Genomic DNA, 27,437 nt, shown 5'->3' with positions numbered 1-27,437 from the left:
AGGATCGTACGTCCCTCGAACGCGACGGGCCATTGTGTCTTTATGTGATCTCCGCCCCCTGCGTCAGAAGGATGGTAGTTCTGCTTTTCCTTTGTATACCGTAGGCTCCCTCTTGCTACGTAGGGAGTTTCGCTTCAGACACCGGTGGCCCGTTCGCCTTTAGGGACGAGGACCTTCTTCCCCATTTGTGACATCTGGAAGCCCCATGTTCTCTAACTCCATGGAGCTCCATGTCATGGATGTGGCAGGGCGTTCTCCAACCTCGTACTCAAACCTCCAGTCCCAAGATACTCCCGCAGGAGTCATTTCTGAAAGTCACTGCCGCAGCAGTGCAGCGGTGAGATGTACCCCAGTCAAATTTCCACAAGCCCATGTCGTTTCACTCCACAACGAACGCAGGCACACTCTTTAAAACACAGCTCCCGCCGGAGCTCCACTCATAGCCCCACATGGTGGGCATAGTAGGGAGACGCAGTTCCAGCCAGGAGCCCCTTTAAACATATCACTGCCGCAGCAGTGTCCATCCATGCTCCATACAGCTTTCAATTTCCACTCTTTTGGGGGGTAACATACTTTAAGCTTATAGGCATCCCGTATTTGATCACGTTATTCTAACTTGCTGTCCCAAATATTTATTCAACACTTTTGGGGGGTATATCAGAGCTCGAGTTGAAGCTGCTTCATCGAGCCCCTCTCCAGCGGACAGCAAGCCAAATAAGTTTAACCTAATATCTTAAAGATTTTATGGGCAAACGAACTCGTTAAATGAAGTTCCTAAACGTAAATTAGGGAGGAGCGAGCCCATCCAATCTTTCAATCAACAAACAGAGTATATAAGCAGCCGCTTACCTCTCCCTAGTATCAGCTGTTCCAGTATCCCTCCACCTCCCCAAACTCCACCTTCATCTTAGGTACCTTGCCCTTTAATTAACAGGTCCTACATTTAGCCACTGGGGGGTATATCAGAGCTCGAGTTGAAGCTGCTTCATCGAGCCCCTCTCCAGCGGACAGCAAGCCAAATAAGTTTAACCTAATATCTTAAAGATTTTATGGGCAAACGAACTCGTTAATGTCTATTTATGCCGTGGCCAAACAAAGATATTTCACTGTGATATGGGGAAAAACACATATACATTTAACAAAATATATTCAATGGTTTTTATGTCTTTACCCAACAGAAATGTCCGTCTCTTTGTTCAGAGACATTCTGCGACATTCCGATGGGTTATAAAGTTTGTAACAGGAGCTTCACTCGTGTGTTGGGGGAGGGAAGGGCTCGTGTGTGTGTGTGTGTGTGTGTGTGTGTGTGTGTTACATTCAGTCTTTTTGGGTCTTTAGCAGGATGTATTTAGTTATTCAGATTCACCCTTTTAGCCCAGTCCTTACACACCGTCAGTTGGGCCGCTTACAGCAGGGATGCTTTGAAGGCGACGGTTGCTCAACACTTGTCTCTGTTAATTGATCTTGGATGAGATGTCAAATTGTAAATTGCGTAAACAGATACAGGGAGAGTATGGGGAACAGAGAGGGTTTGATTAAAAATCAAATACCTAATGATTTCTTTGGAAAGATTGTCTTTCTCTTTCTTTTGAATCAATTGATGGTTCTCTCAGGTGTATTCCCTACAAGTGCGAAGAATGGGATGGAATAAAGCAGGACAGCACAGGAAAGATGTGAGAAGGGAAGGAGGGAAGGAGATTGGATCCACAAATGGCTGGAGCCTTTGTCGAACTACGAGTATGGAATTGACAGTTGCCAAACAACTAAACATTCACAAATAAACTTTTGAAAGAGAGGGTTATCTCTGATTTATTTGAAACTCGTAGTGAGATACCAATGTCTCCTTTTGAGGCTCAGGTGTGTCACTTCCAAGCAAAAAGGAAGAGGTAATGAAGATGAAAGAAAGTAATAATGCTAGTGGACAAAATAAGAAAGGGAAATTAAATAAAGGGGTAAATGAATAAGTAAAATAGAATGGTTAAGTTTATAACCACAACTGAAATAAATGAGAAAAGGAGGATACAACGCACTAACAATAAGTAGCAAGTATGAGTCTGACAATATTTTGTAATAGGGAAAATGTTGGTGGAATAAGTTCTTAACTTTCAAAGTTTAAGACTTATTCGCCTGTGATTAGATCTAAAAGAGAAATTTAGAAATTATGAAATTAGATTTATTAAAAATAAATCGAGAAATCATTAGAAATTACCTGTTAAGAAAAATAGAATTTAAATTTTAATTTAATAATTCCCTTTTAAAAAATCAAATTCGAACTTGACGATTAATAATCATAAACCAGCATTTTCTTTTTCAAGTAAAATGCAGGTAAAGGAATTAATAATTGCAAACGACTTCCTTTTCACGGAAAATATGGGTTAAGTAAGATATGGGAAAGGTAAATAAGACAGAAGAAAAGACCAACAGGTGTAAAGTCAAGTTTAAATTGTTAAATCACTTTAACGTTGTTCAAACAGACACTGTATTTAACCATTGATGTTAATACTACTGATGTAAATAATGCTTAAGGCTTTAGCAGGCTTCACTGTAACAACTGGTTTGGTTATCTTAGCAAGGGGTTAGTTGGCTTAGCTAGCCACCGAAGGGTTTGTTTACACTGTGGCTCAAGCCAAAGCCCGTCTACGGAAAGCCTGGCCACTCCCTATTAAGTCCTATTGTACCGACTTTTTGGTTGTAGTTTCACCAGAGTTCCACTGGGGGCAATAGTCCGAGTGCAAAATGAATGGGAGTCTATGGGGCTAAACGGCTAAATTGGTCTTTTTCACCCGATTGTCATTGAGAAATTTTAGATTTGAATGTAGGTTTTGCAAGTCCAACATGGGTTATAGGTCGAAAGTTGAATGAACGAGTACTTATGTCCTTTCGATTTCTTACAGGTTGAGTTGTTGTTGCCCATAACACACTAGCATTCTGCTAATGGACGCTGATTGGTCAGTGAAGGACTGATTACGACCAGAGATACCGCTTGATGGCATCGTGGCATCCGAAGCGGGACCACACGTGTATTTACCTGTGTCAGTTGTGTAGTAGATGCCTCGAGAGAAAAGAAAGTGCAGAACGCAAAAGCATAGACATAATAAATACATAGACGCCCTATTGGCCGCTTTGGAGCGTTGCTGCAATAGTTTTCTTATTGTGGAAAAAGCATTTTCTGTGATTGACCCGATTTTAGCAATAACAAAGATAACTGATGGATCCTTTATCTATGGTAATACGATATGGTACAACTACAGTGCAGTGCAAATAGTAAATATAAGATAAAGTGAGAAGTAATAGTAAATAGTTTAGTCAATAAAATAAACAAACAAACAGTACAGCAAATAAAATAGTAATAAAAAGGCTATATAAAATATAGGCTATATAAAATAAAATGACACAACCCTGTCTATTTTTCAGTTTTATTGATCAGTAAGAGACATTATAACAGTATAAGTAGCCTAAAAGGTATAAGAAGAGTTATACAAGACAATAAATAAAGTAAACGATTCAGACACAGCAGGATACATCATTAAAATAGCCACAATATAAAGTTATGAAACTTCACTTTGCCGTCAGCCAAAACGATTTGCCAGGGAACAAGATTAATGAGACCAAAGATCGCCCGTTAGATATACACAAGACGAATTATATGTCATGTTTGACCACAAACGTCAGAAGCACCGAGTAAAGGCTGTTCCAGGCGGGGTGCAGAGCGCTAAGACCCCGGTAAAGGCTTGGATATCACAACTCCGAAAACGTCAGATCAAATTTAAAATAAGCGCTATCTTTATAAATAAACCACAGATTTGAGCTTTCAACAACTACATTGTCGACTGAAAAACTATTAAAACTACATTTCGTGACACAATAACAGAACACTGGATTGAAAGACTTGAATATTTGACCCTGTTTTATTTTAAACGATTCCAGTTAGCATATTTACTTAAGAAGCCATACAATACTAAAACTACTAAAATAATAACTAAAGCTGTCTCTGAGAAAAATTACTATATTTACTACACTAAAACTAAATTTGAGTGAAAAAACTAAACTAAGTTGAATATAACAGAAATAAAAACTAAATTCAAAACTATAACCCTGCATGACACAAATAATATAAAGGGATGGAGAAGAGGAAAGAAAGTTTTCAAATGGATATGTTCATTTTACAAAACAGTAAATGCAACAGAAACCCAATGTTGATTATGACTGAAGATGATGCTGAAACATGTGTAAGGATTCATGGGCGGATCTAATCCGTGGGGAATTTGCATATCATAATTAACAATTGGTAATTAATAATTATTCATGCATGTTTGGATTAGATCAGTCTTGCATGTTAATAAATCTCCCGATAAGGGAGGATCTGTCATTTTACCTGCATGCATGCATGTGAATCCTTGAAATTAACCACAAGTTGATTGCAATTAATTACACGGACCACGTTTCACAAAACAGGTAAAATGAATTAGCTCAATTGTCAGGATAATATTTGTGGGGATCCACCATATCATCTTACTTTATAGGATTTCAGGAAATGCAATTCTCTGGCCAGAAGAATTGGGTTTCCCGCCCTATAAACACAACACATACTCTTTAAGGTATTTTTAATTTTAGTAAGCTTGTAGCAGATCTTTGGCACTTAAGGGACTTGAAACTGAGCAAAGAGACAGTTCATCAATCAAATGAATATATAATTAATTTAATAGAGGCATGACTACTTATGTATTTACTACGGTTACACGGGATATATGTATTTACAAACACATAGACATCAATGAACAATACAATAAGACATCAATGAACGAGAAATGCGTAAAGTTTGGACAATGGATAACTTACACGCGTGAGCGAGTAAGAGAGAGAGAAAAGGGGAGGGGGAGAGAGAGAGAACAGTGGCAGAATTCCTCCTAAGACATTCACCTCTCCGATTACAACACGAAACATCATCTTAAAGCTTCTTAGAAACTCTATAAAGAGATTATACTTGCACAAGTTATGTTATGGTCTCTCTCTGTGTCGAGGCATCCCTGTACGGCCCTGTCTGGCCGCGTGAGCTGAGTCCTTTGTGTGTGAGGAAGCGTCACGTGGGCTGCTTGGCGCGCATGTTGAACGGAGGTTCACAGTCTTTGGGGTAACATTACTAAAGGGAAATAGTTCGGCTAAGTTCGTTTCACTTCGTGGAAGTGAACTGAGTCAACTACGGAAAACAAAACTTTGACTAACAAAAAAAGAAATAAAGATCTCTACGGGGAAATCACGCGGAGTTAACGTTACATCTTTGCATGGCTGGTGAAGAAGCGCGTGCGTCGCTCGGTCCGGCGCGTCACGCGGTCACGTGCGCGTGTTTCTCCTTCAAAGCGAGCACGCGCTCGTTTGAAGGTCCCTTGTAGATGGACTTGCTGGAGAGATATGTCACGGGGTTTTCTTTTCAATCGTCGATTGGAATTAAACACAGAGACTTATCTAAAACTGAAAAACACAAACGAAACTAGAAACAAATAAAAAGAAAGGCGACGAGCTTGCCCGGAGGCGAGACGTTACATTATGACACGAGGACAAGGGAGGAAGAGAGCGAGCGGAGGGGGGAAGCGTCATTTATCACTTTTGGAGAAATCCAGCCTCTTCCTGTCGGCTTGGCCAATTAGAGGGTTGGAATTCACAGGCGGGACTTTGGGTTTTATGGCTCTTTGTCTCAGAGAGAGACATTTGAAACCCTAATTTCGTCGGGTGTTTAAGAGCAGAATCTTCACAATTATTATAGTCCTATGTGTCACAAAGTTTTGGCAAGATGTGATATAAATGGCTAAATGGGAAACGAAGATTGGAGCTCAGAGAATCCAAACTTGCCTCACATGGAGTTGGTTACTCACAGTTTGCAAAGTTTGAAACCTTATCCCATTAGAGTTTCCCAACAACATAGATCAAACACATAAGACAAATCGTAAGATGAGATTGGATACATTGTTCGTACAATTCTCAAGGGGATATATAATAGAATATATCCATGAATGCAGAATTCATTTCTCCTTCTTAGTTAAATCCAGAGAGAGAGTGAGACACAACAATTCTGGGAATCGACAGTTATATGTAAAATGCATAATGATAAAGTCACAGTTATTCCAATGTAACCTGAATAAATAAACACACATAAAACACATTGAATATATCTGGTTAAATGTCTTTTAAGGAAAAGGAGTTTCTTTTCGCTTTAGAATCCACTTCCTCTGGGAAATTCCGATCTGTCATAAAATGGCTTGTAAACGGACACCACGCTCTGTTCTGAGTGTGATCTTCACTGGTGGGGGATGTGTGTGTGTGTGTGTTTGGGTTAATTTACATTCAGCTTTAGCAGGATGTATTTAGTTATTCAGATTCACCCTCGCCCAGTCCTTACACATGAATATGGTATAAAATCTGCAGCTAGATTAATCTCTGGGACTCTGATGGGCCGATTCTTCAAAAGTCTTCACACCCGTCCCCTTTTCACGAGCCTCATCTCTCTAGATCTGCATTGGTTGTTTCACCTGCTTGTTGATTCCAGAGAGAGTTTATTATCATCACCAGATCTCGAATCGTGGGTCAGTGAGGAAGAGCTCTCTGGATTCAATTCTGTTGTTGAAGAGCCTACAGACACAAACACACACTGATATTAGAAACAGCAGCTGAAACAAACACACCTGTAGCCATGGTCAGATCTGCCATTTTCTTAAACTGCTGTTTTTGCATTCTTTTAATTCAGAGACTATGACAAAAGTAGGTGTCCTGGAACTGCTGATTAGATTACCGAGTCACTCACAAAGCCTCTCTGTTGTAATTTGCCACACAAAGCAAATGGGGCTTGGATTTGATTGAATTACTCATAGTGAGGCGCTCATGAGGTTTCCCTCTGAGCAAAGTGGACAGACGGACCTTACACACACGTGGAATCCCCCTGGGGTTTTTCGCTTACACACACAGAAGAGAATTGTAAGATTAGACAACTGGCCATTGTAGCAGTTGTGTAAACTCATCAAATTCGAAGCACACACGCTCACACGGGACTGGTCGCGAGTTCACCGCGTGACCAACGCTGGTTGAACTTCTGAACACCCATTTACACACACGGAACACTCGGAACACATGGGATCAAAAAATCCCCTTTTGTAAATGTATAATGTTTTGTGGTTGTGTTTTCATGATTCCCTGGTGACAAAACTGGTATAACCGTAAGCTTTTATGATATGTGATCAATTTAACATCCGTTTTAATCACGAAAATCATGTATCTGCATTTCACTAAGCCCTAGGAATGCCAAATTTGGTATGGTTGTAATCAGAATAATCAAAGAAGATTGAATCATCAACCCAGAATGTAATATGATGCATGCTTTTATTAATACTAGTTTAGAAGGGTATTTCGAACAAGTTTTATCCCCTATGCACATGATCCGGGAGGGCGTGAATCACAAGGTCTGCCGACCCGCCCTCCTGCAAAACGATTGGATCAAACACGTGAGAAAGGCGTGTCCCTCGCCCCTTTAAAATAGACCGCCACCTTATCCTCTGTGCAGTTTCCTACGCCAGAGAGAGATTCCTAAACTTTCCTGCTAAACTCCAGCCGGAGTTTTCCTTCTTCGTCGTTTTTCTACTTTGTTTTAAATCTAAGTTGCTTTCTTTCGATCTACCTCAGTTGATAGTTCGGTTTCATTCAAGAACGAAACAAGTTTAAGATTAATCGCCTCTCGTACGGGCCGCAGCTGAAGCAATCGCAAACATCTGCCTCCTACCGGAAGACGCGCCAGACAACTCCAACCACGCTGCCTTTGTAACACAACTCAACACAAAGGGACCGTGTTTAAATCAAGTAACGTACAAATCTCAATTAAGTGCTGCTTAAAGTTGTCTAGATTAATATTGGAATCCGTTGGGTCTCTGTTGAACTGTTTGAACTGTTCTGTCTCTCTCACTCTCTCTCTCACACCCACTCTCTCTCTCTCTCTCTCTCACTCTCTCTCATTCTATCTGTCTCTTTTTAAATACGTCATATTGCAATCCTGTATTAATTGTTTGTTTTGATATGCATATTATTTACTCCTGCGTGATTTTTAGTAGTCTATATAACCCTTAGTATTGTGTTATTAAATTCCATAATCCTTTGAATCGAATCTGTCTCATTGTCCCATGATTGAAGTCTCTGTAATATGTCAAAGGTCTGTAAAGTTACCAAAGCTCTACCTCGGTTAACTATTTTAAACATCTGAAAGTGCCGTATACGAGCAGATACTTCCGTGTGGCCAGCGGAAAATATTCACTCGGTATACAGGCAGGTAATCCTGATAATTAATCTGACTTAACTGACCTCTATATCAATAATTACTACGATCAATCGTGTTAATTATTCCTATATGGTAATGTTTAGTCCATTCCCTATTTGGGATAATTTAATTTATGTATGCGATTACATATTCATTATCTAATGAATAATCTTCCCCATTTGAGTTAAATAATTTCCCCAAACAAGTCAGTGTCGCTACATATTTTATGGTTTTTTAGAATGCTGGCATTTACAAACTTCACGGTGGGATCAATATTCAAATTTATGTTCATGTGTGTTTTGGGAATTTAATATTGTATGCGCATTGTGTAATTAAGTCGACTCGAAAACTGAGCAAGACAGAAGCCGCGTTTCAGTAACACACCAGCATCTGGCTGAAAAGAAGCCTGAGGGCATCTTTTTAGCTCGACTGGATGTGAAAGGAAAACTGCAGTCAAAGACAGTGTTGCACGGCCCAGCTTAGAGAAAAGGAAACTCTTTGTTTTCTCTTTGCCTGGCTGTGACACTAACACTGTCCGAAGCCCTGTTTTGAACGAAGAAAACTTCAAAAACAGGCACATTACCGGTATATATGGTTTAACTGTTGGGACGAGAATCTCCCATGCAGTAAAAGATCTTTAAATTCGTTAGCAACGAATAACTTCGGGTTTTCAAAAAAACGCTGGCGTAAAGCTAGCTAAACCGGTTAGAAAATCCCATTTTCTGTGCAAACCAAGCACAAAGAGATCCGCCGTGATCTGCAAAAGGTATAGCCTACTAGGAAATGTTCGTATGCTTGTTCCGTGTCTAAAAAGACATCTGAGATCCGCCGTGATCTGCGAAAAGTATAATTGTAAATGTGGGTATATTTGTTTCATATTTGAAAGGAACCTGCGCGCACAGGCGCGTATCAGTTTCAAAGTACCACACTTGTGAGTTTGGGCCGCGTGAGCGCGACACTGCCACCGCGTGGCAATAGCAGGGAAAGACCTGCTACCCATCTGCTTCCCATACTCGCTGTTCCTCCTCGTGTATTTCCTCCCAATCCACCGCGATTATTGTGAATAAGCTGCCTGAATACATATTTGCATTTACAGCTTGCTAGTTCGTAAAACAATCCTCCTGTTTTGGACTGAGACATTTTATTTTAAGTTCAATTCACAGAAGTGAATTAGAGTTTAAGCTATAGAATTCCTCAGTTCAAATCACTGACAGTTAATTTGGAGGCAGATGCCCCTAGCGGTGGCACCCCTCCAGGTCAGCTACCACCCTTCTGCTCAATCCATTTCTGCTCTACCCTGCTCCCATTTCTCTCTGTCTCGATGACTCTGTTCTGTTTTGTTTTATTTTTATAATCGCTACTAATAACTTTAGTGAGGTGGTGATTTATTATCAGAAGCCATTCTGATTCCTTTACAAACTTTTGATCTCCTCCCCAATATATCTGGATTTAATTTTGATTGGAACAATATTTTATTTTTTTGATAAAATTAATTTAATTTAATTTTTTTTTTGAATTAAAATTTTCACTATAAATTTTTCTCAGTTCAGTCAGTTGACAGCCCCCTGAAAAGCAGGACGCCATCTAGTGACAGACAACCTTCTCAAGTCAGCTATCAGCCTTCCACTGAACTTTGTATGAAATCATTTTCATTCATGTTTTCCGGATGAGTATTTTATAATCATTGCTAACAACAACAGGGTTGTTGTGATTATTATAAGAAATCATTCTAAATTTGTCAATCTCCCCCAGGCTTATTTTTGATTGGAGTTTAAAAACTATTTGAATTAACTTTAAATTGTACCAAACAGTCAAGGTGAACCACAGGAAGGAAGTGCGCCCCCGTTGAGGCTCCAAGACCCACTACCGCGGCTCACCGCTCCCCTTCCTGACCTCCACCTGCATTAAGTTATTGATAACTTCCGAAACGGGTTAGGATATTTTCAATAACTAATTACTACTAATTACTTTCTGTGCTATCCTCAGTTGGCAAAAGCCGTCCATCTCTTAATTTGGTTTTTCCTTTCCAGGTTAAATTAAGTTTATTCAGAGCCATTGTGTTACTACCTTACCCCTTTTCAGGTCTATTGTAGTTTCCGTTTACTCCTACTTGAATTACTTTGAGTATAAAAAAGGAAGTAATAATAATAATTGTTTTTTTTGTTGTTGTTTAAAGTGAGTTAAATTTGCCGTAAGCAGGAAAATCTTAATTTACTTTAAGCTCCCTTGTTCTTTCCGTTGTGCATGTGTACAGGTTAAAGTCTCAGCACCTGTGGTGGATTGTGGGAGCCCCTGTTGTCCTCTGTGGGCGGGTCTGCTGACTGGCGTCACTGACGCTGACCGTGCGGTGGCTCTCGGGGTCTGCTGTCCCTGGCATTGGTTGCGGCACGCAGTAACGTGACATCAGCAACCTGGTGCTCCAAAGGCTCAACCACTAAAGCCGACGCACGAGTCAATTGCAGGGACCGGTGCATGCGCCACTGTCTACGTCAGCATTGCTGGCGGGGTTCTGTGCACCACCTACTTTTGCAGTGCGGTCGGCCGGCTGACACCTCGGAGAATACCAGGTTGTGCTTACAGTCACGTGCTGTTTGAGTGGGCGTAACCGTGACAGAGCAACAGAGAGTCCGGAGTCACGGCGGTCGGGTGTTCGGTGGCGCCGGAGAGTTGACCACGCTCATTGAGGCCAGCTGGGTTTGACCTCAATTCACCCCAGGTAAGACTGGATTTTGATAAAAACCCTGCCACTAAGCAGAAGCCACAGAACATTAGGTATTTCCCCAGATATATTTTCTGAGCGTAGGGTTGCCTCTTTCTCCTTAAGACACACCCTCTGAGTTATTAGCGGCTACACTACAGCGCAGGTCAATTCACTTAGGTGTTATTGCCACTGCAATATTTGTGTTTGTTTCCCCTCTCGCTCCTCTCTTCCTTGCTTTGTTTTGGTCTTTTGTGTTTTGTTTCTTTCAGTTCACCAAGAGACCCCCAAGGAAGCCAAATAATAGTGACAACCAAGCAGTACTTCGGGTCCCACGTTGACCCGCATAAAATTGTCTACGACAGTTAGGCAAATTTCTATAAACGGCACGGCTGTACTACAGCTCGTTAGCCTCAAAACAAGCTAGCAGCGGCCCTTTGTGTGTGTGTTGTGTTTCTCTCTCCCTCAGGGAGTCAGAATGTCACGCGCTTCCAGTCCCGCGGACCATTGGAGCAATCTGGATGCTTGGTTACGAGCCATGACAACCGGCTGTCTGCCCAAGGACTCTGGCGACCCGAAATCTCCGACCCGGCAGGAACTGGACGCCGAGGTGGACCAGATAATGGCCAACGACCCAACGCAGACCTACAGCTCAAAGGAATGGAGTCGGATCATCGGACGTCTAGCTCACAACTTAGTGGCACAGGCATGCTCTGCGGAGGAGGACAACGCCAGTCTGGAAAAAGAAATCGCAGGACTAAAGACTCAACTGGAGGAGGCCCGCAAACAAAAGGACCACACACAGGAGCGTCTGGATCAGCTACTTCTGGAGGAGAAAGACAAGGACGAAATGCCCCCAGAACTACAAGAGGAAGTGGAAAGACTGCAAAAGGCCCTGGAGGATCTGCGCACGGACACAGACAGGAGGATGCAGTCGGAGAAACACACCACGGAGGAGCTCCAGGACAGACTGCAGCACGCCGAGGCCCTTCTAGAAAGAGCAGAGAGTAAAATACAAGACAAAGAGGCCAGAGCCAAGGCCTGTGAGAAACATTTGCACGCAGCTCGAACTGAAATTACCAAGCTTGCCCAACAGAGACATGATCTAAAGTATGAACTGGACTTGGTCCATAAAGAACTCAAACACTCTTACAAATTACAAGGCGACCTGGAGGGGGAAATACCCATCACTCCGTTTCCCCTCACCAGCGAGCCTGCACTTTTCAGCCAAAAACCCAGACCTGAAAAGGGGGGCGAAAGCCCATTGCTAAAGACATCATTAGCCAGCCGCTACGTGCCCCCACCAGCTGAAGAGGGGTGGGGTCAGGCCATCGGTCACCACACAGCCCATAAAGAACTGGACAAGCTGGCTAGAAACATCCCGACCTTCACTCCCAATCCAGCAGGAGGCCACGATGTTCACTCTTACTTACAAAACATTGACTTTCACCTACAAACTATGGCCAACGTCACTAATTGGGATAAGTTGTATCTTCTCAGGATTACCTCAAGCCGTGACGTGCAGAGTTTTCTAGACAGGCAACCTGAGATTGTCAAAACGGACTACCAGCAGCTGCGACAAGCTCTGATCCGTGAATTCTCTGACCCAGACTCTGAGAGCGGATTCGTAACCGCAATGGACCTCAAGCAGGCCCGACTAGAAACCCCACAAGCTTACTACGGCCGCCTCCGACAAGCCTACTTCGGATCTCGCAATGAGTCCGGGATGGAGGAAGACTGTAACTTCAAAACTTTGTTCCTGCGGAATCTCCATCCGACCCTATCGCACCACCTCGGGGTTTTAGCTGAGCCACGGACTATGTCAATCCAACAACTGCGTGACTTGGCTCACAAAGCTTACACCAAACAAAAGACTATCTCAGAAAAGACTGTGAGAAACCCCACAATCTGCCATGTCTCTGAGCACCGTCCAGAGCTGTCCCTAGAGGGCGCACAGCACCCCAGTTACAAGCCTGCCAACAGAGAGACACGACCATTCCAACCCAGCAGAGGTCAGCGCGGTCGTGGGGGTGCCCGCCCCAGGCAGCAGAACAGCCGCACTGGGGAGTTCTGGGACCGGCCTCGCACCTCCCACAACCAAAGGGGAGGGGGCACCTGGGAAACCGGCCGGCAACCCAGAAGGAACCAACCTCCATCTCCCCGGACAACAAGCCCAGAGAACCGGCTGAAAGACCCCTCTCAAAATGACATTGGTAAACTGAAGTTGGAACTCAAATCCAACAGAGACAATGCCGCCGCGTCTGACGCTGCAGAACTTCTGAGCATGCTGAGGGAGTTTCTTCAAAAGAAACCTCACAAGAAAGACAAGGACAAGCCAGACACCGCATGACTAAACCTGAGGCCTGAAGCCAACTCCACTCCCAACGCTTCTCCCAATGACGGCCCCACAGACACTGTCAAACCACAGACTATGGAACTCGCTGTCACATCACCCAGTGACAGCACCACTCACTCCCTCCAACTGACAGCCCAGAACACGGCTTGTCAGTCACAGACTAGTGAACTCAATGTTGCATCACCAACTGACAACACCCCTCGTTCACTCCGGCTGCCAACTGCACTTCTTGAACAAAACACTGCACTTCCTGAACAAGACGGTAGCAGCGCTCACCTAAAGGTACCAGACAGTGCTGTCTTGGTGATCTGCACTCACAGCGAGCCACACCTAACACAACCACACTGTCTATCGATCAACACAAAAGACCCCACACCAAAACTTCTGGGAAATCTGATAGAGAGAGGTGTGGCACGCAAACTCTACCTAACCATCACTTTGGAAAAGAAGGTGAGACTCGAAGCGCTCGTGGACACGGGCTCGGATCTCACACTCATATCAGCTGAACTTTTTGAAAAACTCAAATTTGAAGCTCAAAGACAGAATCGAACTCTTAACTTCCACACCTGTGAGCTGAATGTGCAGTCGTACAGCCAAAACGACATCCAGCTGAGAAACGTGGCCCCCATTCACCTGGCAATCGGCCCGATGAGTTTAGTACATCCGGTCTATGTTTCACCAATGAACATTTATCCATTCCTAATAGGCAAAGACCTGCTGGATCGATTCGAGCCGTTACTGGACTTCAAACACCTGCAAGTGTGGGCTCAAGTGCGTGAACCCCTCCCCCTTTCGCCAAACAAATCTGCTGAGCCAGACTGTCAGGTCACAGAGTTCACGGGAATTCCCTCAGCCAGACATGGTGACCCAGCCACAACAGCTGATCAAGGGTCAAGTTCGCTACTCTGCACTTTCAAAACCAACCAAGGCTCTGATACCTACTGCCCTCAGGTCAGGACCGACCTGCAGCTGCAAGAGGTAACCACAACAGACATTGTTCTGGCGATATGGTCGGACCAATCCGCCATAAGCTTCTCACTATTCAATGCAATCATTGACAACACACCGGACCTGCCCTATACCAGCAAACGCACACGCTTCCCTCTCAACTCAAATCCATCCTCCATGATATCTGCCAAAGGGATCTGTGCTTTGCAATTAAAGTGGAATCACCGGTGCCTGACCCATTACTTCCTGATCCTCCCGGATCCAGTCCACGACGTCTACATTGGAGCAGACGTTCTGATTCGCCTCAAAGCTCATGTGGACATGTTAAATGAAGTGGTATGGGCCCCATTGACTATACAGCCACCTGTTCCCAGCAATCATGACAATCTACTGTCGGGACAGACCATCCCTGAAGTCTGCACCCTAATCAACGAACAAGCAACAGTAGTACCAGCCTACACCAAAGGGGTCGCTGTACGCCTCAACATACGACGGAACCAAACATTGAACCACACGCTAGGTTTCTTCCAACCTTCACCTGAATGTGGAGACCTCGGACTCACACTCGAAGCCACACCCCTCACGGAAGTGTCATCTCGGATAGTCTACATTCTGTTCAACAACTGCACAGCAAGGGACATCAGCATTCCCAGAGCCTACAGGCTAGGATGGCTAGTGAGCCATGACTTTCATGACTTTGAACTTGTATTACCGGTCATCGGCCCCCTTCCACCTGCACTGATACCTGAAGGGCACACAGACAACACAGTGCTCACGCTGCCCTTCCAACTCATTGCCATCACATCTGTCATGTCAGTGGCCAAAGACCAAGTGTGCAGAACTGAGCTTACAGAGGACCAACACCTCGCAGTGTACACAGTCTCCCACCAGCCTGTCAGTGAGACTAATGCACCTGCTATGCCTTCAAAGATCAACCCGACTGATGACACATCGACAGAGGAGCCATATCAGGGTTTTGAATCTCAAGTGCAGCAAATTCTACAAGAGGCTGACGCGCTTCAGAATGACACAGACCGCCAAAGGTTAAGACAAGTCCTTTACAAGTTCAAAGAATCCTTTGCCAAAGACTCTTTAGACTGTGGCCTTACCAACCTCCACACGGTGCGCATCCCCACGCATCCCGAGGCTCCTCCCACTTTCGTCAAGCAGTACAAAATTCCCATCGCCTCGCACGAACCAGTGCAGGAAATCATCGAATCCATGCTTGAGAAAGGTGTCATCCGTCCATGTAACAGCACCTACTCTGCCCCCATCTGGCCCGTTCTCAAACCGAATGGGAAATGGCGGCCCACCATTGACTATCGAAAGCTGAATCAACAGGTGCCGTTATCATGATGGCCCATGACCCAACTCGAACAGGAAATACCCCGAATCAGAGGAGCCACCATCTTCTCTACACTCGATGTGGCCTCTGGATTCTGGACCATTCCAGTGCACCCAGAAGACCAACACAAGCTGGCATTCACATTTGGCAACCGACAGTTCACCTTCAACAGATGCCCGTTCGGGTACGCCAACTCACCAGCTGAGTTCAACATCTTCCTGAACAAAGCCTGTCCTGACGCCAGGATGAGAGGTAACCTGATTTACGTGGACGATGTTCTCATGAGGAGCGCGACAGTGGCAGACCACCTGAAAGAAATAGACTATGTTTTGAACCAATTATCTGCTGCCGGCGCCAAAATAGCTCTCCACAAAGGTCAGTGGTGCCGCACCAAGGTCAACTACGTGGGCCTGCTCATCGGATCCCATGGCATCGAACCACAATCAAACCGTATCCACACCATTCAAAACATCAAGCCTCCCACTAACGTCTCTGAACTGCGAAGCTTCCTAGGGGTATGCAACTACTCCCGACAGTTCATCGAAAACTATTCGGACATCGCCAGGCCCCTCACAGCGCTGCTGAAAAAGGACTGCCCTTTCGTCTGGTCAGACGCTCAAGAACACGCCATGGCGGCACTAAAAAGACATTTATGCTCAGCCCCTTGTCTCGCTTACCCCGATCCTCAAAAGGAATTCTACCTGGAAGCAGGATTTTCTGACCAATGTCTCAGTGCGGGCCTATACCAACTGCACGATCAAGACAAAAAGGTGGTCGCATATGCCAGCAAGACGCTTCTCCCTCCAGAGTGTAAATTCTCAGACTGTGAAAAAGCTTTGCTCTGTACGGTATGGGCCATACAGCGTTTCTCCAACTACATTGGAGCACAGAAAGTTATCATTGACACTTGCCACCAGCCCGTGATGTACCTCAACAGCCAACGCATCCGAAACGGCGTGGTCGCTCATGAGGTTTCCCTCTGAGCAAAGTGGACAGACGGACCTTACACACACGTGGAATCCCCCTGGGGTTTTTCGCTTACACACACAGAAGAGAATTGTAAGATTAGACAACTGGCCATTGTAGCAGTTGTGTAAACTCATCAAATTCGAAGCACACACGCTCACACGGGACTGGTCGCGAGTTCACCGCGTGACCAACGCTGGTTGAACTTCTGAACACCCATTTACACACACGGAACACTCGGAACACATGGGATCAAAAAATCCCCTTTTGTAAATGTATAATGTTTTGTGGTTGTGTTTTCATGATTCCCTGGTGACAAAACTGGTATAACCGTAAGCTTTTATGATATGTGATCAATTTAACATCCGTTTTAATCACGAAAATCATGTATCTGCATTTCACTAAGCCCTAGGAATGCCAAATTTGGTATGGTTGTAATCAGAATAATCAAAGAAGATTGAATCATCAACCCAGAATGTAATATGATGCATGCTTTTATTAATACTAGTTTAGAAGGGTATTTCGAACAAGTTTTATCCCCTATGCACATGATCCGGGAGGGCGTGAATCACAAGGTCTGCCGACCCGCCCTCCTGCAAAACGATTGGATCAAACACGTGAGAAAGGCGCGTCCCTCGCCCCTTTAAAATAGACCGCCACCTTATCCTCTGTGCAGTTTCCTACGCCAGAGAGAGATTCCTAAACTTTCCTGCTAAACTCCAGCCGGAGTTTTCCTTCTTCGTCGTTTTTCTACTTTGTTTTAAATCTAAGTTGCTATCTTTCGATCTACCTCAGTTGATAGTTCGGTTTCATTCAAGAACGAAACAAGTTTAAGATTAATCGCCTCTCGTACGGGCCGCAACTGAAGCAATCGCAAACATCTGCCTCCTACCAGAAGACGCGCCAGACAACTCCAACCACGCTGCCTTTGTAACACAACTCAACACAAAGGGACCGTGTTTAAATCAAGTAATGTACAAATCTCAATTAAGTGCTGCTTAAAGTGGTCTAGATTAATATTGGAATCCGTTGGGTCTCTGTTGAACTGTTTGAACCTCTCTCTCTCTCTCTCTTTTTTGTGAGGTTTGTGAGCAGCAGATCCAGGCTGGGATCAGTGAGACGGCACTGACTCAGATCCAGTTCAGTCAGTCCTTCAGAATATTCCAGAATCAGCGCCAGACCTCGACAGACCTGCGGCTCCAGAGGAGTCTGACTGAGGTCCACCTCGTCACCCAGAGCTCGAGAAAGAGACTCCGCTTCCTCAGGACTCACATGAGCCAGAAACTGAAGCAGCAGAGATTTATCACAGCTGAAACACACAGAAAGAGAAATATTTATATTATATTTCTGTCTGTTTGTGTATGAATGTAACCTGTGGATGTTTCTCACCAGAGTTTAACAGCATGTAACACTGGGAACAGCTGGTCCATTCCAGCTGTGTTAACCTCACAGTCCTGTAGAATCAGCTGTGTGTTTGTGTGTGTGTGTGTGTGTGAGAGCTCTCTGAATGACTGTGGTCACCACACGGCAGTCCTCAGTGGTCAGATGTAAAGTCTCAGAGTGTGTGTGTGTTGTCAGATCCAGAGCAGAACCGCAGGAGAAGTCCAGCTTGTGTTGCAGGACGGAGAGCAGAACTGAGGAAAACTCTTGCTGGACATCAGAGACACTGCAGCAGTGAAGCATCTTCAGTAACAGCAGCCTGTCAACACTGAACACACACACACACACACACACACACACACACACACCATCATCAACACTGCAGCAGTGAAGCATCTTCAGTAACAGCAGCCTGTCAACACTGAACACACACACACACACACACACACACACACACCATCATCAACACTGCAGCAGTGAAGCATCTTCAGTAACAGCAGCCTGTCAACACTTAACACACACACACACACACACACCATCAACACTGCAGCAGTGAAGCATCTTCAGTAACAGCAGCCTGTCAACACTGAACACACACACACACACATAGACCATCATCAACACTGCAGCAGTGAAGCATCTTCAGTAACAGCAGCCTGTCAACACTGACCACACACACACACACACACAACACTGCAGTAGTGAAGCATCTTCAATAACAGCAGCCTGTCAACACTGAACACACACACACACACACACACACAACACTGCAGTAGTGAAGCATCTTCAATAACAGCAGCCTGTCAACACTGAACACACACACACACACACACACATCATCATCATCAACACTGAACACACACAAACACATGATGGCCACAAGGCTTTTATATCACACAAAATCTGTTGAATGTAACAAACAGCCGAGAGAAAGAGGAGAAGAGAGAAATAAGGACTTTCTCAAATGAAAGGCTGCATATCTCGATCACACAACACTGGCGAATTCAATTTGTAGGATCTTTGGAAAGCAGCCTTTGAGACCACGGATGATTGCCATTTAGTACTACATTAAGTCAGAAAATATAAAGATTTTTAATATATAGGTTTTTTTCTTCAACATATATTTTAAATATCAGATCCACTAGACTCCAGTGTGTAACGCTTCAGAAGGACTGGTAAAGGAGGAACGCAGCCTTCGCATTGAGAAGCCTCTCCAGAGTAAAGCAGCGAGACCTCATGCGGGACACATGTCTGAAGAGAGGCACAATGCTCTCCAGCTCTTCCTCTGGGATGGAGGTCCACAGCAGGTCGAGTGAAACTGCAGTGCAGTGTTGCAGTGTGAAGCGCAGCGCCGCACAGTGGACAGAGTCCAGATCTCTGCTCTGCAGGCTGATGTAGTTCTGCACTGAACTCAACAGACTGAACACACACCCAACAGAGCCGCTCTCATAGATCTCTGTGATTACAGACAGCATGAAGACAGAGCTCATCCTGTACACACACACACATCATCATGATTAAAGATATTATAATATTAAAGATTGATTTTATGTTCTTATTCAGTTTGAGATTTTATATGAAAAAAATAAAATTTAAATCTTGCCATTCATTTAGAGGTTTTATATCATTTTTACAGTGTTTTTGAGATAGAAATAATTTATTGAACAGCTTACCGTTTAAACTGAATCCTGTTCAGAAATGGCAGTGATGTTGCACTGAATGTCGCTCTTTCTGAAGTTCACAGTGATTTGTTGAATTCTGTGCTGCAGGAAATAGTGAAGCTCTTCCCAGCTCAAGGAACAGGAAGTCAGATCTCCGCCCACTTTCTGCAGGAAGTGCTGAGTCAGTTCCTCTTCCTGAGCTTCATAGACACATTCAACCAGCTTCTGGAGACTCTCTTTAGATGCTCTACACATACAGAATTAACTGATTTATCTCTATGCCATGATAAATATAAGGTAAACACTGCTGAAATGTGTCTTATAGTCTTATACCTGAGAATCACTGGGGCCTGGTGACACAGTAGGACACATAGAGAAACAGACGCCATCTTGTGTTCAGTCAGGTTCAAACACTGGACAGTCCAGAGTCTCAGAAAGATGGCCAAACTGCTCAGGACTCTCGACCACTTCCTCTCTGACAGCCGTTCACCATTCAGATCAAGTGTGAGTTCATTAACAGTGACGGGAGTTTGAACCCTCATTGACCTCAACACCTGCACTATTCTCAGCACCATATAAACACTCAGCCTGAACAAAACAACACACACTGTAAATATTAGCTGGAAAATTAATCAATATCAACATTTGAAATGGTAATTAATAATCCTGTCTGTACCTGAGTGTGTGTATGTGTGTGATGTGTCTGAAGAGAAGCCTGGTTCCTCTTATAGAGATGGCTTTAGGTTTTAGAGAGAGGTTGAGTCTGTCAGAAGAGAAGCGTAAGACTCGTCCCACAGACCTGCAGGATTTACTGGGTAAACTTCCTTCCAGACTGACGGAGGAGCCGAGAAGCTCCAACAGTGAAGTCACCAGCTCTGGATTCTCTCTGAGCTCAACCACTTCAACTAAAGCTAACAAACACTGCTCAGAACAGCTGAAAAATACAATAAATACTTGATTAAAATGACTCATTACAATTGGACAAAGAAATGAACAATGCATTGTATTTCATGAGTAAAGAATCTGAAGACTCTTAGGGGCGGTTCATACAGAACATGTTTTCCCATTCACTGCGCTACTTCTCCATTGTTTTTCAATATAAGCATGCGCTAGACAGACATGTGTGACCGTAGCGCTCGCGTCTCGAACAGGCCCGTTCTAGGATTCAGAATGATCCACTTTGATTTCTAATGACCTTGTATTAAATACTAGATAAAATGCTTCCCCCCCCCCCCCCCCAGTTTTTTTAATACCTTCTTTGTCTTTTTAATACTTTCTATGAAAAATAAACTACTTTGTATTGTTTATTGCATGAACAGTAACTTGAGAGGAACTTTAAATATATGTACAGGTCAAGTCACATGATGTTTGTTTACATATAGACCACAAGACATAATAATAACTCAATTTACACACAAGATCCAGTTCATATGTGTTGTAATGAATCTGAATGATCAAAAGCTGCAAACATTCACTGATGCTCAAGGCAACACAACACATCAAGAGCCGGTGGGAAATAAACCTTTGAAAAGGAGGATTGGATCATCCTTATTTTATAAGATCTTATTTTTTATTACTGCCCTGCAGAAGCTACATAAAACACTTACATATTTCCAGATGACAAAATAATAACAATTTACCCCCAATAAATATTTCAATAAATGTTACCCTCTATAAATGTAAATATTTACACCCCCTTGTATTTTAATGCAATCTTTCGCCTTCTGGAGCGTCAGTAAATGTTTTCAGTATGTAAATTATGACATACTGAAACTAATAGGCTTCCATGCAACAAAGAGTCCAAAATATTGGTCGAATATTTTAGAGCTGAGCATAACGGAGCAAAATAATTACATATTTGACTAGAATAGTTACATATTTAAACTTTTTAAAAATTTATTTTCTAGATTTTTCATGGCCTAAATCACAATTTTAAAATTACCAATTTCAATTTCCAAGTTTTCCATGATTGTGTAGCAATGCATCAATGTGTGAGTGCGTTTAAATACAAGAGCACAATTATGAAGGAGCTGTCATCTGTCTCTAGTATTCAACGGTTGTAACGGATTTAGTTTTTATATATTTTTTTTAAATAAAGTGTGCTATCACAAAAAAATTGTATCCTGTGAATACACAGACACTGCGTCTAAACCACACGTGAGCAGCAAATATAACCCATTATAATCAGTGATGCTGTCTACACTGGATGCAGCGCCACAACAAACTCCTGACAGTAAACTGAAGCTCTGTTCAATTCCTGACGTACTTCCAGCGCTCGCGCTATTTCTGACACAAAGAACAAACTTGCTCTTGAAGTCGCTTTGTCCCGTCCAGTCTAGATACATTATGAGTGTCAGGGTTCTGTCACCAAACTAAGAATAAGATCAACATGAGAACACTGACACTGTAAGTTGTTGTAGATTCTCTCACCTAACCTGTGAGATGTAGGACAGACACTGAAGGAAACTCTTCATTTCACTCTCTTCCTCTGAACATCCTCTCAGCTTTACTGGTTTCTTCTCTGTCTGGAGTTTCAGCACTTCCAGGAGGACGGAGGTCTTTCTCTGTGAGAGATCTATGATCCAGACATCAGGAGACTGGAAAACTGACTGTAATGCTGGAAGGAAACTCCTGCCTGTTTGAGTCTCATAGTTTTTCACATGTGAGCAAAGATCCAGCAGGAAATCACTCTGTTTAATTCTGTTAGTCGCTTGATAAGGAAAAGATTTGTAGACTGATGATAACAGTTTCAGCATCTGCTCTCCTGTCTGTGTCTCAGTCTCTGCTGCTTTAGTCAAGAGTCTCAGAAGAAATCTGTTTTGAACACTTTCATTCAGATTAGAGAATCTGTAACAAAATGGAAATGAGAAATGTGAATAAATAGAGATATCACAGAACTTATTTTAGCTATGACTTGACTAAATAAGACAAATTAAAATAATGTGTTGTTTGTTTCCTGTTTTCAGCTCACATTGTTATAAATAGTGTAAGTCACTAAAAACTGACACAGTTATTAACACTTTATATTTACATTACATTTAATCATTTAGCAGACGCTTTTATCCAAAGCAACTTACAAATGAGGAGAGCAATAGAAGCAGTTAAACTAACAATAGGACAACAATATGAAAGTGCTGTGATGATTTAGGCCTACTATGATATTAGACTACATATAATAAAAGATAAATGAATTTCAAACCTAAACCAAACATATTTTTATTCAAAGATCAACAGTCTGTCATTAGTCTTTAGTCTGCCACGAAAAAACAACATTGAAATCATGAACTCAAATGTCATTGCGAAACCCTCCCAAAACAATGACTGTTGTAACAGTGCGTAAATCAGACCTTTCAGGCTATAGCCATTCATATTTTTGAATGAAAATTAGCTTATCGATGCATATCTAAATTAACGACTACGGTATCTTTGTAGAACTTCAAAAAAAGAAGCGATGCTGCAGCCAATGAGCAGCCGGCGGGGGCTGAAGGACGACTCAACCTCCACGGACAGTTTGTCATGTTTTATCAGACTACTCAAGATTTTGCTTTAGTATAATTTTCAGGACAATTAGGGCCGGATTTGGGACAACAGCTTAGATTTCAGGACTGTCCCCAATTTTTTGGGAAGTCTGGTCACCCTCCTTGCAAGTTTCTGGATGGCACGTAAGTGTGGAGTAATGAGTTTAGGTAAAAGGGAGCAGAGCCAGTGGTTGTTCTGTAGGCAAGCATCAGTGCCTTGAATTTAACTGGTAACCAGTGCAGTTTTGTGAGGAGAGGAGTGACGCGCGCTCTCTTCGGCTCAATAAAGACCTCTCTAGCTGCAGCATCTGGATCAGTTGCAGAGGTTTGACAGTGCAAGCTGGAAGAGAGCATGTAGTGGCAATTTTAATGATATTCATTGATCTTTAGTAAAATATAGATGATTCAAAGAATGTCACATGTGTGTCTCACTTGTAGTGAGAGAAGATTCTGTTTATGTACCTGGGGAGGCAGAAGAGGGAGACACACCAGAGAACAGACGAACAAGGACCTCTGACCTAGATGTCAGAAGGCCATTTTGGTGCAGGGGGGCTTATTGGGCCAACTAGTGACGTCTATGGAAAACTACTGGGAGGAAGGCACTGGGGGGAAGAAGGCCTTGAAACTAAGATAAAAGCTAGTTCAGTCTGTCTGGGGGTGTGTCACTCTTCTGCACAGGGTAACAACTGTGTATTAGACTGCTCCTATTCTTGCAAGAATAAATACTTCTATTTTATATAATTTGACTCTGAGTGTCTCTTACGCAGTGATGTTTGTTTGAGATGAATTTTTGCCACAACAGTTTTGGTGTCAGAATTGATATTCCTTGGACGTGCCTCCTGGACCTGAGATCGGACGGTGTTTGGCCACCTGGACTAAGTAAGTTCCAGCTCTACCTCGTAAACTTGAGAGAGAGGGGCCGACCGATATCAGGGCCGGGAGAATCGACCACTGGAATCTAAAGAACCCGCAGGTGGCAACAGAAGCATCTCTGGTAAGAGACAGTTCAATTTATTTTCTTTTGGGTAAGTTAATTAAATTCAGTTTAATTGGGGAGAAGAGTGAAATTGAACCATATTGGCTGAAGGCTGTTTCTGTGGTACGTAATCTGAGATTAATTGAGATCTATATAGATCAAGAAATTTCAAACAGATACGAGGGAAAAATCTGAGATTAATTGAGGTCTGTAACAGAACAAGAAATTTCAAGCAGATAAATAATCTGGGATTAAGTGAGAACTGTAACAGATCAAGAGATTTCAAACAGATAGGTACCCTGAAAATTAGTTGTTCCACGACGGAGCAAATTGTTTTTAGGTACTGAGGCTAATAAGGGGGAACCAGAATTTTTTGGTAAACCATAATTAGGAGGGCACTAATAGTGCAACCCGACCGATTTGGGTTGAAAGAAAAGAATCGGATTTGTTTAGGGACGCCTAACAGATTAAAGAAAACGCGCGTTGAAGAGAAATCCACAGAGAACAGAAAACAGCCAGTATGGGGATGTCTCAAAAGCAAGCTTGCGAAATTTGATACACCGGTTTTCTGTAGAACTAGGAAAGTATCGGGGGAAATGTATATTTTAGATATTGAAAAAACTGAGAAAATACCATGATTTTCCCAGGGAGGGAACACTGAGCACAAATAGACTAAGAGTGTGCGAGAATCAGTGGAACAGGGCAGCGGGACAAAAGGTTGTTGTGGCTGCGTTCAACATGTGTGTAAAATATGTGAACAGATAATGGATTGTTCAGTTGAAGATAAAATGTCGAACTGCCAGGAGAAATAATGTTTTTTACTTCTTCATCCAGTAAATGGATGCATGACATTAGATGTCTATAGAACTTAAATTTATATGACAAGGATTGAAGTGGCAAGAAGCAATAAGGCTGTCTGTGTGAAATAGAGGGAAGTGAAAAAACAAAAAGGTTGGTGTGTGAGATATGTGTGTGTGGGGATTGTTCAAACAATCATGTACTGGTTAGATAATGAAGGAACTGGCATGTTTGAGAAAAGAAAGGAGAGGATAATGAAGGAACTGGCATGTAGGGAAAAGAAAGGAGAAATATAGTAGAAAGCTATATGTGATGAAAATAGACATGGTCTGATAGAATTTATGGAAGTCAAATGTAAAATGTTTAAATGATATGAAAAGTTTTAGAATAAAAAAAGGCATTGTATGATTGACAGGGATTAACATGATATGAAGAATGTTTTAAGCAGAATGGGGAACAATTCTAGATTTTGATAAAATAATGATTGAAATGATGATATATCTGCTTTATTTTATTAATGTTAAGAAAATAAGGGTATTGAAGCAAGTAGCTATAATGGTTGTCTGTGTAATTTACGGACTGAGTAATATAATCTGTTTTGGAGAAACAGTAGAGATAAGACTGAGACAATAATGTGATGGAAGGGAAAAAAAGGCTTCAAACCAGTGGAAATGAAAATAATGATGTACAAATTGTTACACTTTATGAAGAGTAACGGAACAGTCCGGGAAAATAAATAAGTAAATAAATAGTGAGACAGAAGAGAGCAAATGCTGTAAACAGCTCTGCTCTGAAGATCTCACTTTAAAGAGATTTGCAGATGATGTTTTGTAAAAGATAAGCTGGGATAACAGCAACAGTGCTTGCTTATTCGCCCGGTTTCCGGATGTTAGACATGTACTTGTAATTAGTGTTGTTGATGATAATACCAAATTAGTAAGGTAAAGACAGAAAACAAATTCGAATATTTTGAGCATTTTCTGTGCTGCTCATGAAATTATGTTCTGCCAATAATAATGATGAAGAGTATGATTTGGCTATTGTGATTGAATCCGCCATTAGTGGATGGTCAAAGGAATACAGAGAACGGCTTATCAGTGGGTCTGTTTACATTCCTGAATGGGACACACACTGCTTCAAGGGCGTGTTAAGTTGAAGCCCTTTGGAAGCTCACAGTTATCAAACTGCAAGGTGTCTGATGCTGTAGTTGAGGCTGACACACGAACCAACCAGATGACAGAGATTGTCTTGACTGTGGTCAGTAGGTCCATTTAACACGTGACACACGTCTGATAATAATGTGGGGTTGAAAATAGATCAGTGTTTAAATGACGACAGTGAAAATTTTTGGTCTGAGAAATAAGAGATAAAAAACAAGGTCAAAAGATTGAAGTCTTAAAGTGAATCCTTTTGTAACTACAACAAATGTGAGTTGCAAAATATGTAAAGGTAATATAGAGAGACAGATCTCAAAGATGATTTATAATAACTGCAAAAGATGCAGAGTAGCCTTGTCAAAGTTAGTGTGAATCCTGATTGGAGACTGATAAACTCCTAGAAGAGAAAACTTTGAAGTCAGAGATTAAGCTATGGTAATTGAGATTGAGAAATGTGAAACGTTATTGAGAACTAGAATAATTACCATTATGTAAGAACAAATAAGCAGATGCAGTAGGCTACTGAATTAACAGTTGCTAAATGTAAAATGTGTTGAAAGGCATCTGATTAAACAAACAGCTTGAAAAGTTGACCATGAAAGAACTAGAAGCTGATGTTTTGCTTTCAAAAGATAAGTTTGTTATTGGCTGTAATGAAACAGTTTGCTTATCTAAAAGCTGATGTGTGCTGTGCCTGAAACTGCCAGTGCGACAGAGACTCAATCTGAGTGGAAATTTGTAATGTCTAAATTACCTGAGGTGGGCAAAAGACAAATATAAATAATATGTTTATTTGAAACCGTATGTAATTTCTGGCAAAGATGCCTTAAGCTGGGATAGAGTTAAAAGATGATAGATAAAAGTTTGATGTTAGAAGTATATGAGAGAGCAGTGTACCATCCAATAGAGTCTCAGAGTCTCTCTCATTCAATGAGTCAGCTAAAAGCTGTTATCTGTGATAATGTAAAGCACAGTGTTTCAGTTGAAGGATCATAGACACAGAGATGTTTTAAAAATAAAACTAAATGACTTTAAAGAAGTATTTAAAATAATAATACAGATAGAGATGACATTTTGATTAGCTTATTTTAGGACCAGTAACTTCTCTGTCTCATTTAGTCTCCACCATTCAGGACCGATGGCTCCGGCTACAGATGAAGTACACTGAATGTACGGTTGTGATCTAAATTCACTGAGTATAATCCAAGTAGCTAGGTTGCTGCTTTTAAGATGGTTAATGGATTTAAGTGATTAAATACTGTTGTTATTGACCTGTCTCCCTATGTGAACACTATTAGGCAATCGGAATGGCTCTGGTGACTCTTGAACGTGCCTTTCCTA

The 27,437-nt window shown here is 42.4% G+C and overlaps 1 protein-coding gene across 3 annotated transcripts in view; it reads right to left on the bottom strand.

Annotated features, from left to right (window-relative positions):
* Positions 1–19,352: 19,352 nt before the first annotated feature.
* The window catches only part of LOC130069534 (nucleotide-binding oligomerization domain-containing protein 2-like), a 32,578-nt gene continuing 24,493 nt past the window's right edge, over positions 19,353–27,437 (bottom strand). For 2 of the 3 annotated variants that reach the window (XM_056233443.1, XM_056233451.1), the window contains exons 5-8: positions 20,324–20,581; positions 19,981–20,235; positions 19,660–19,894; positions 19,353–19,477 (exon numbers count right to left, since the gene is read on the bottom strand). In XM_056233443.1, coding sequence (XP_056089418.1) covers positions 19,663–19,894; positions 19,981–20,235; positions 20,324–20,581 — 745 coding nt within the window. In that variant the 3' untranslated portion in view covers positions 19,353–19,477; positions 19,660–19,662. The remainder of the gene's footprint in view (positions 19,478–19,659; positions 19,895–19,980; positions 20,236–20,323; positions 20,582–27,437) is intronic. The other variant, XM_056233459.1, reaches the window with a different exon arrangement.

Source organism: Rhinichthys klamathensis, unplaced genomic scaffold, assembly GCF_029890125.1.
Source record: "Rhinichthys klamathensis goyatoka isolate OS25496 unplaced genomic scaffold, OSU_Roscu_1.1 h1tg000015l_1, whole genome shotgun sequence".
In the NCBI taxonomy this organism is placed as follows: Eukaryota; Metazoa; Chordata; class Actinopteri; order Cypriniformes; family Leuciscidae; genus Rhinichthys; species Rhinichthys klamathensis.
This window is presented reverse-complemented; position numbering and strand designations above follow the sequence as displayed.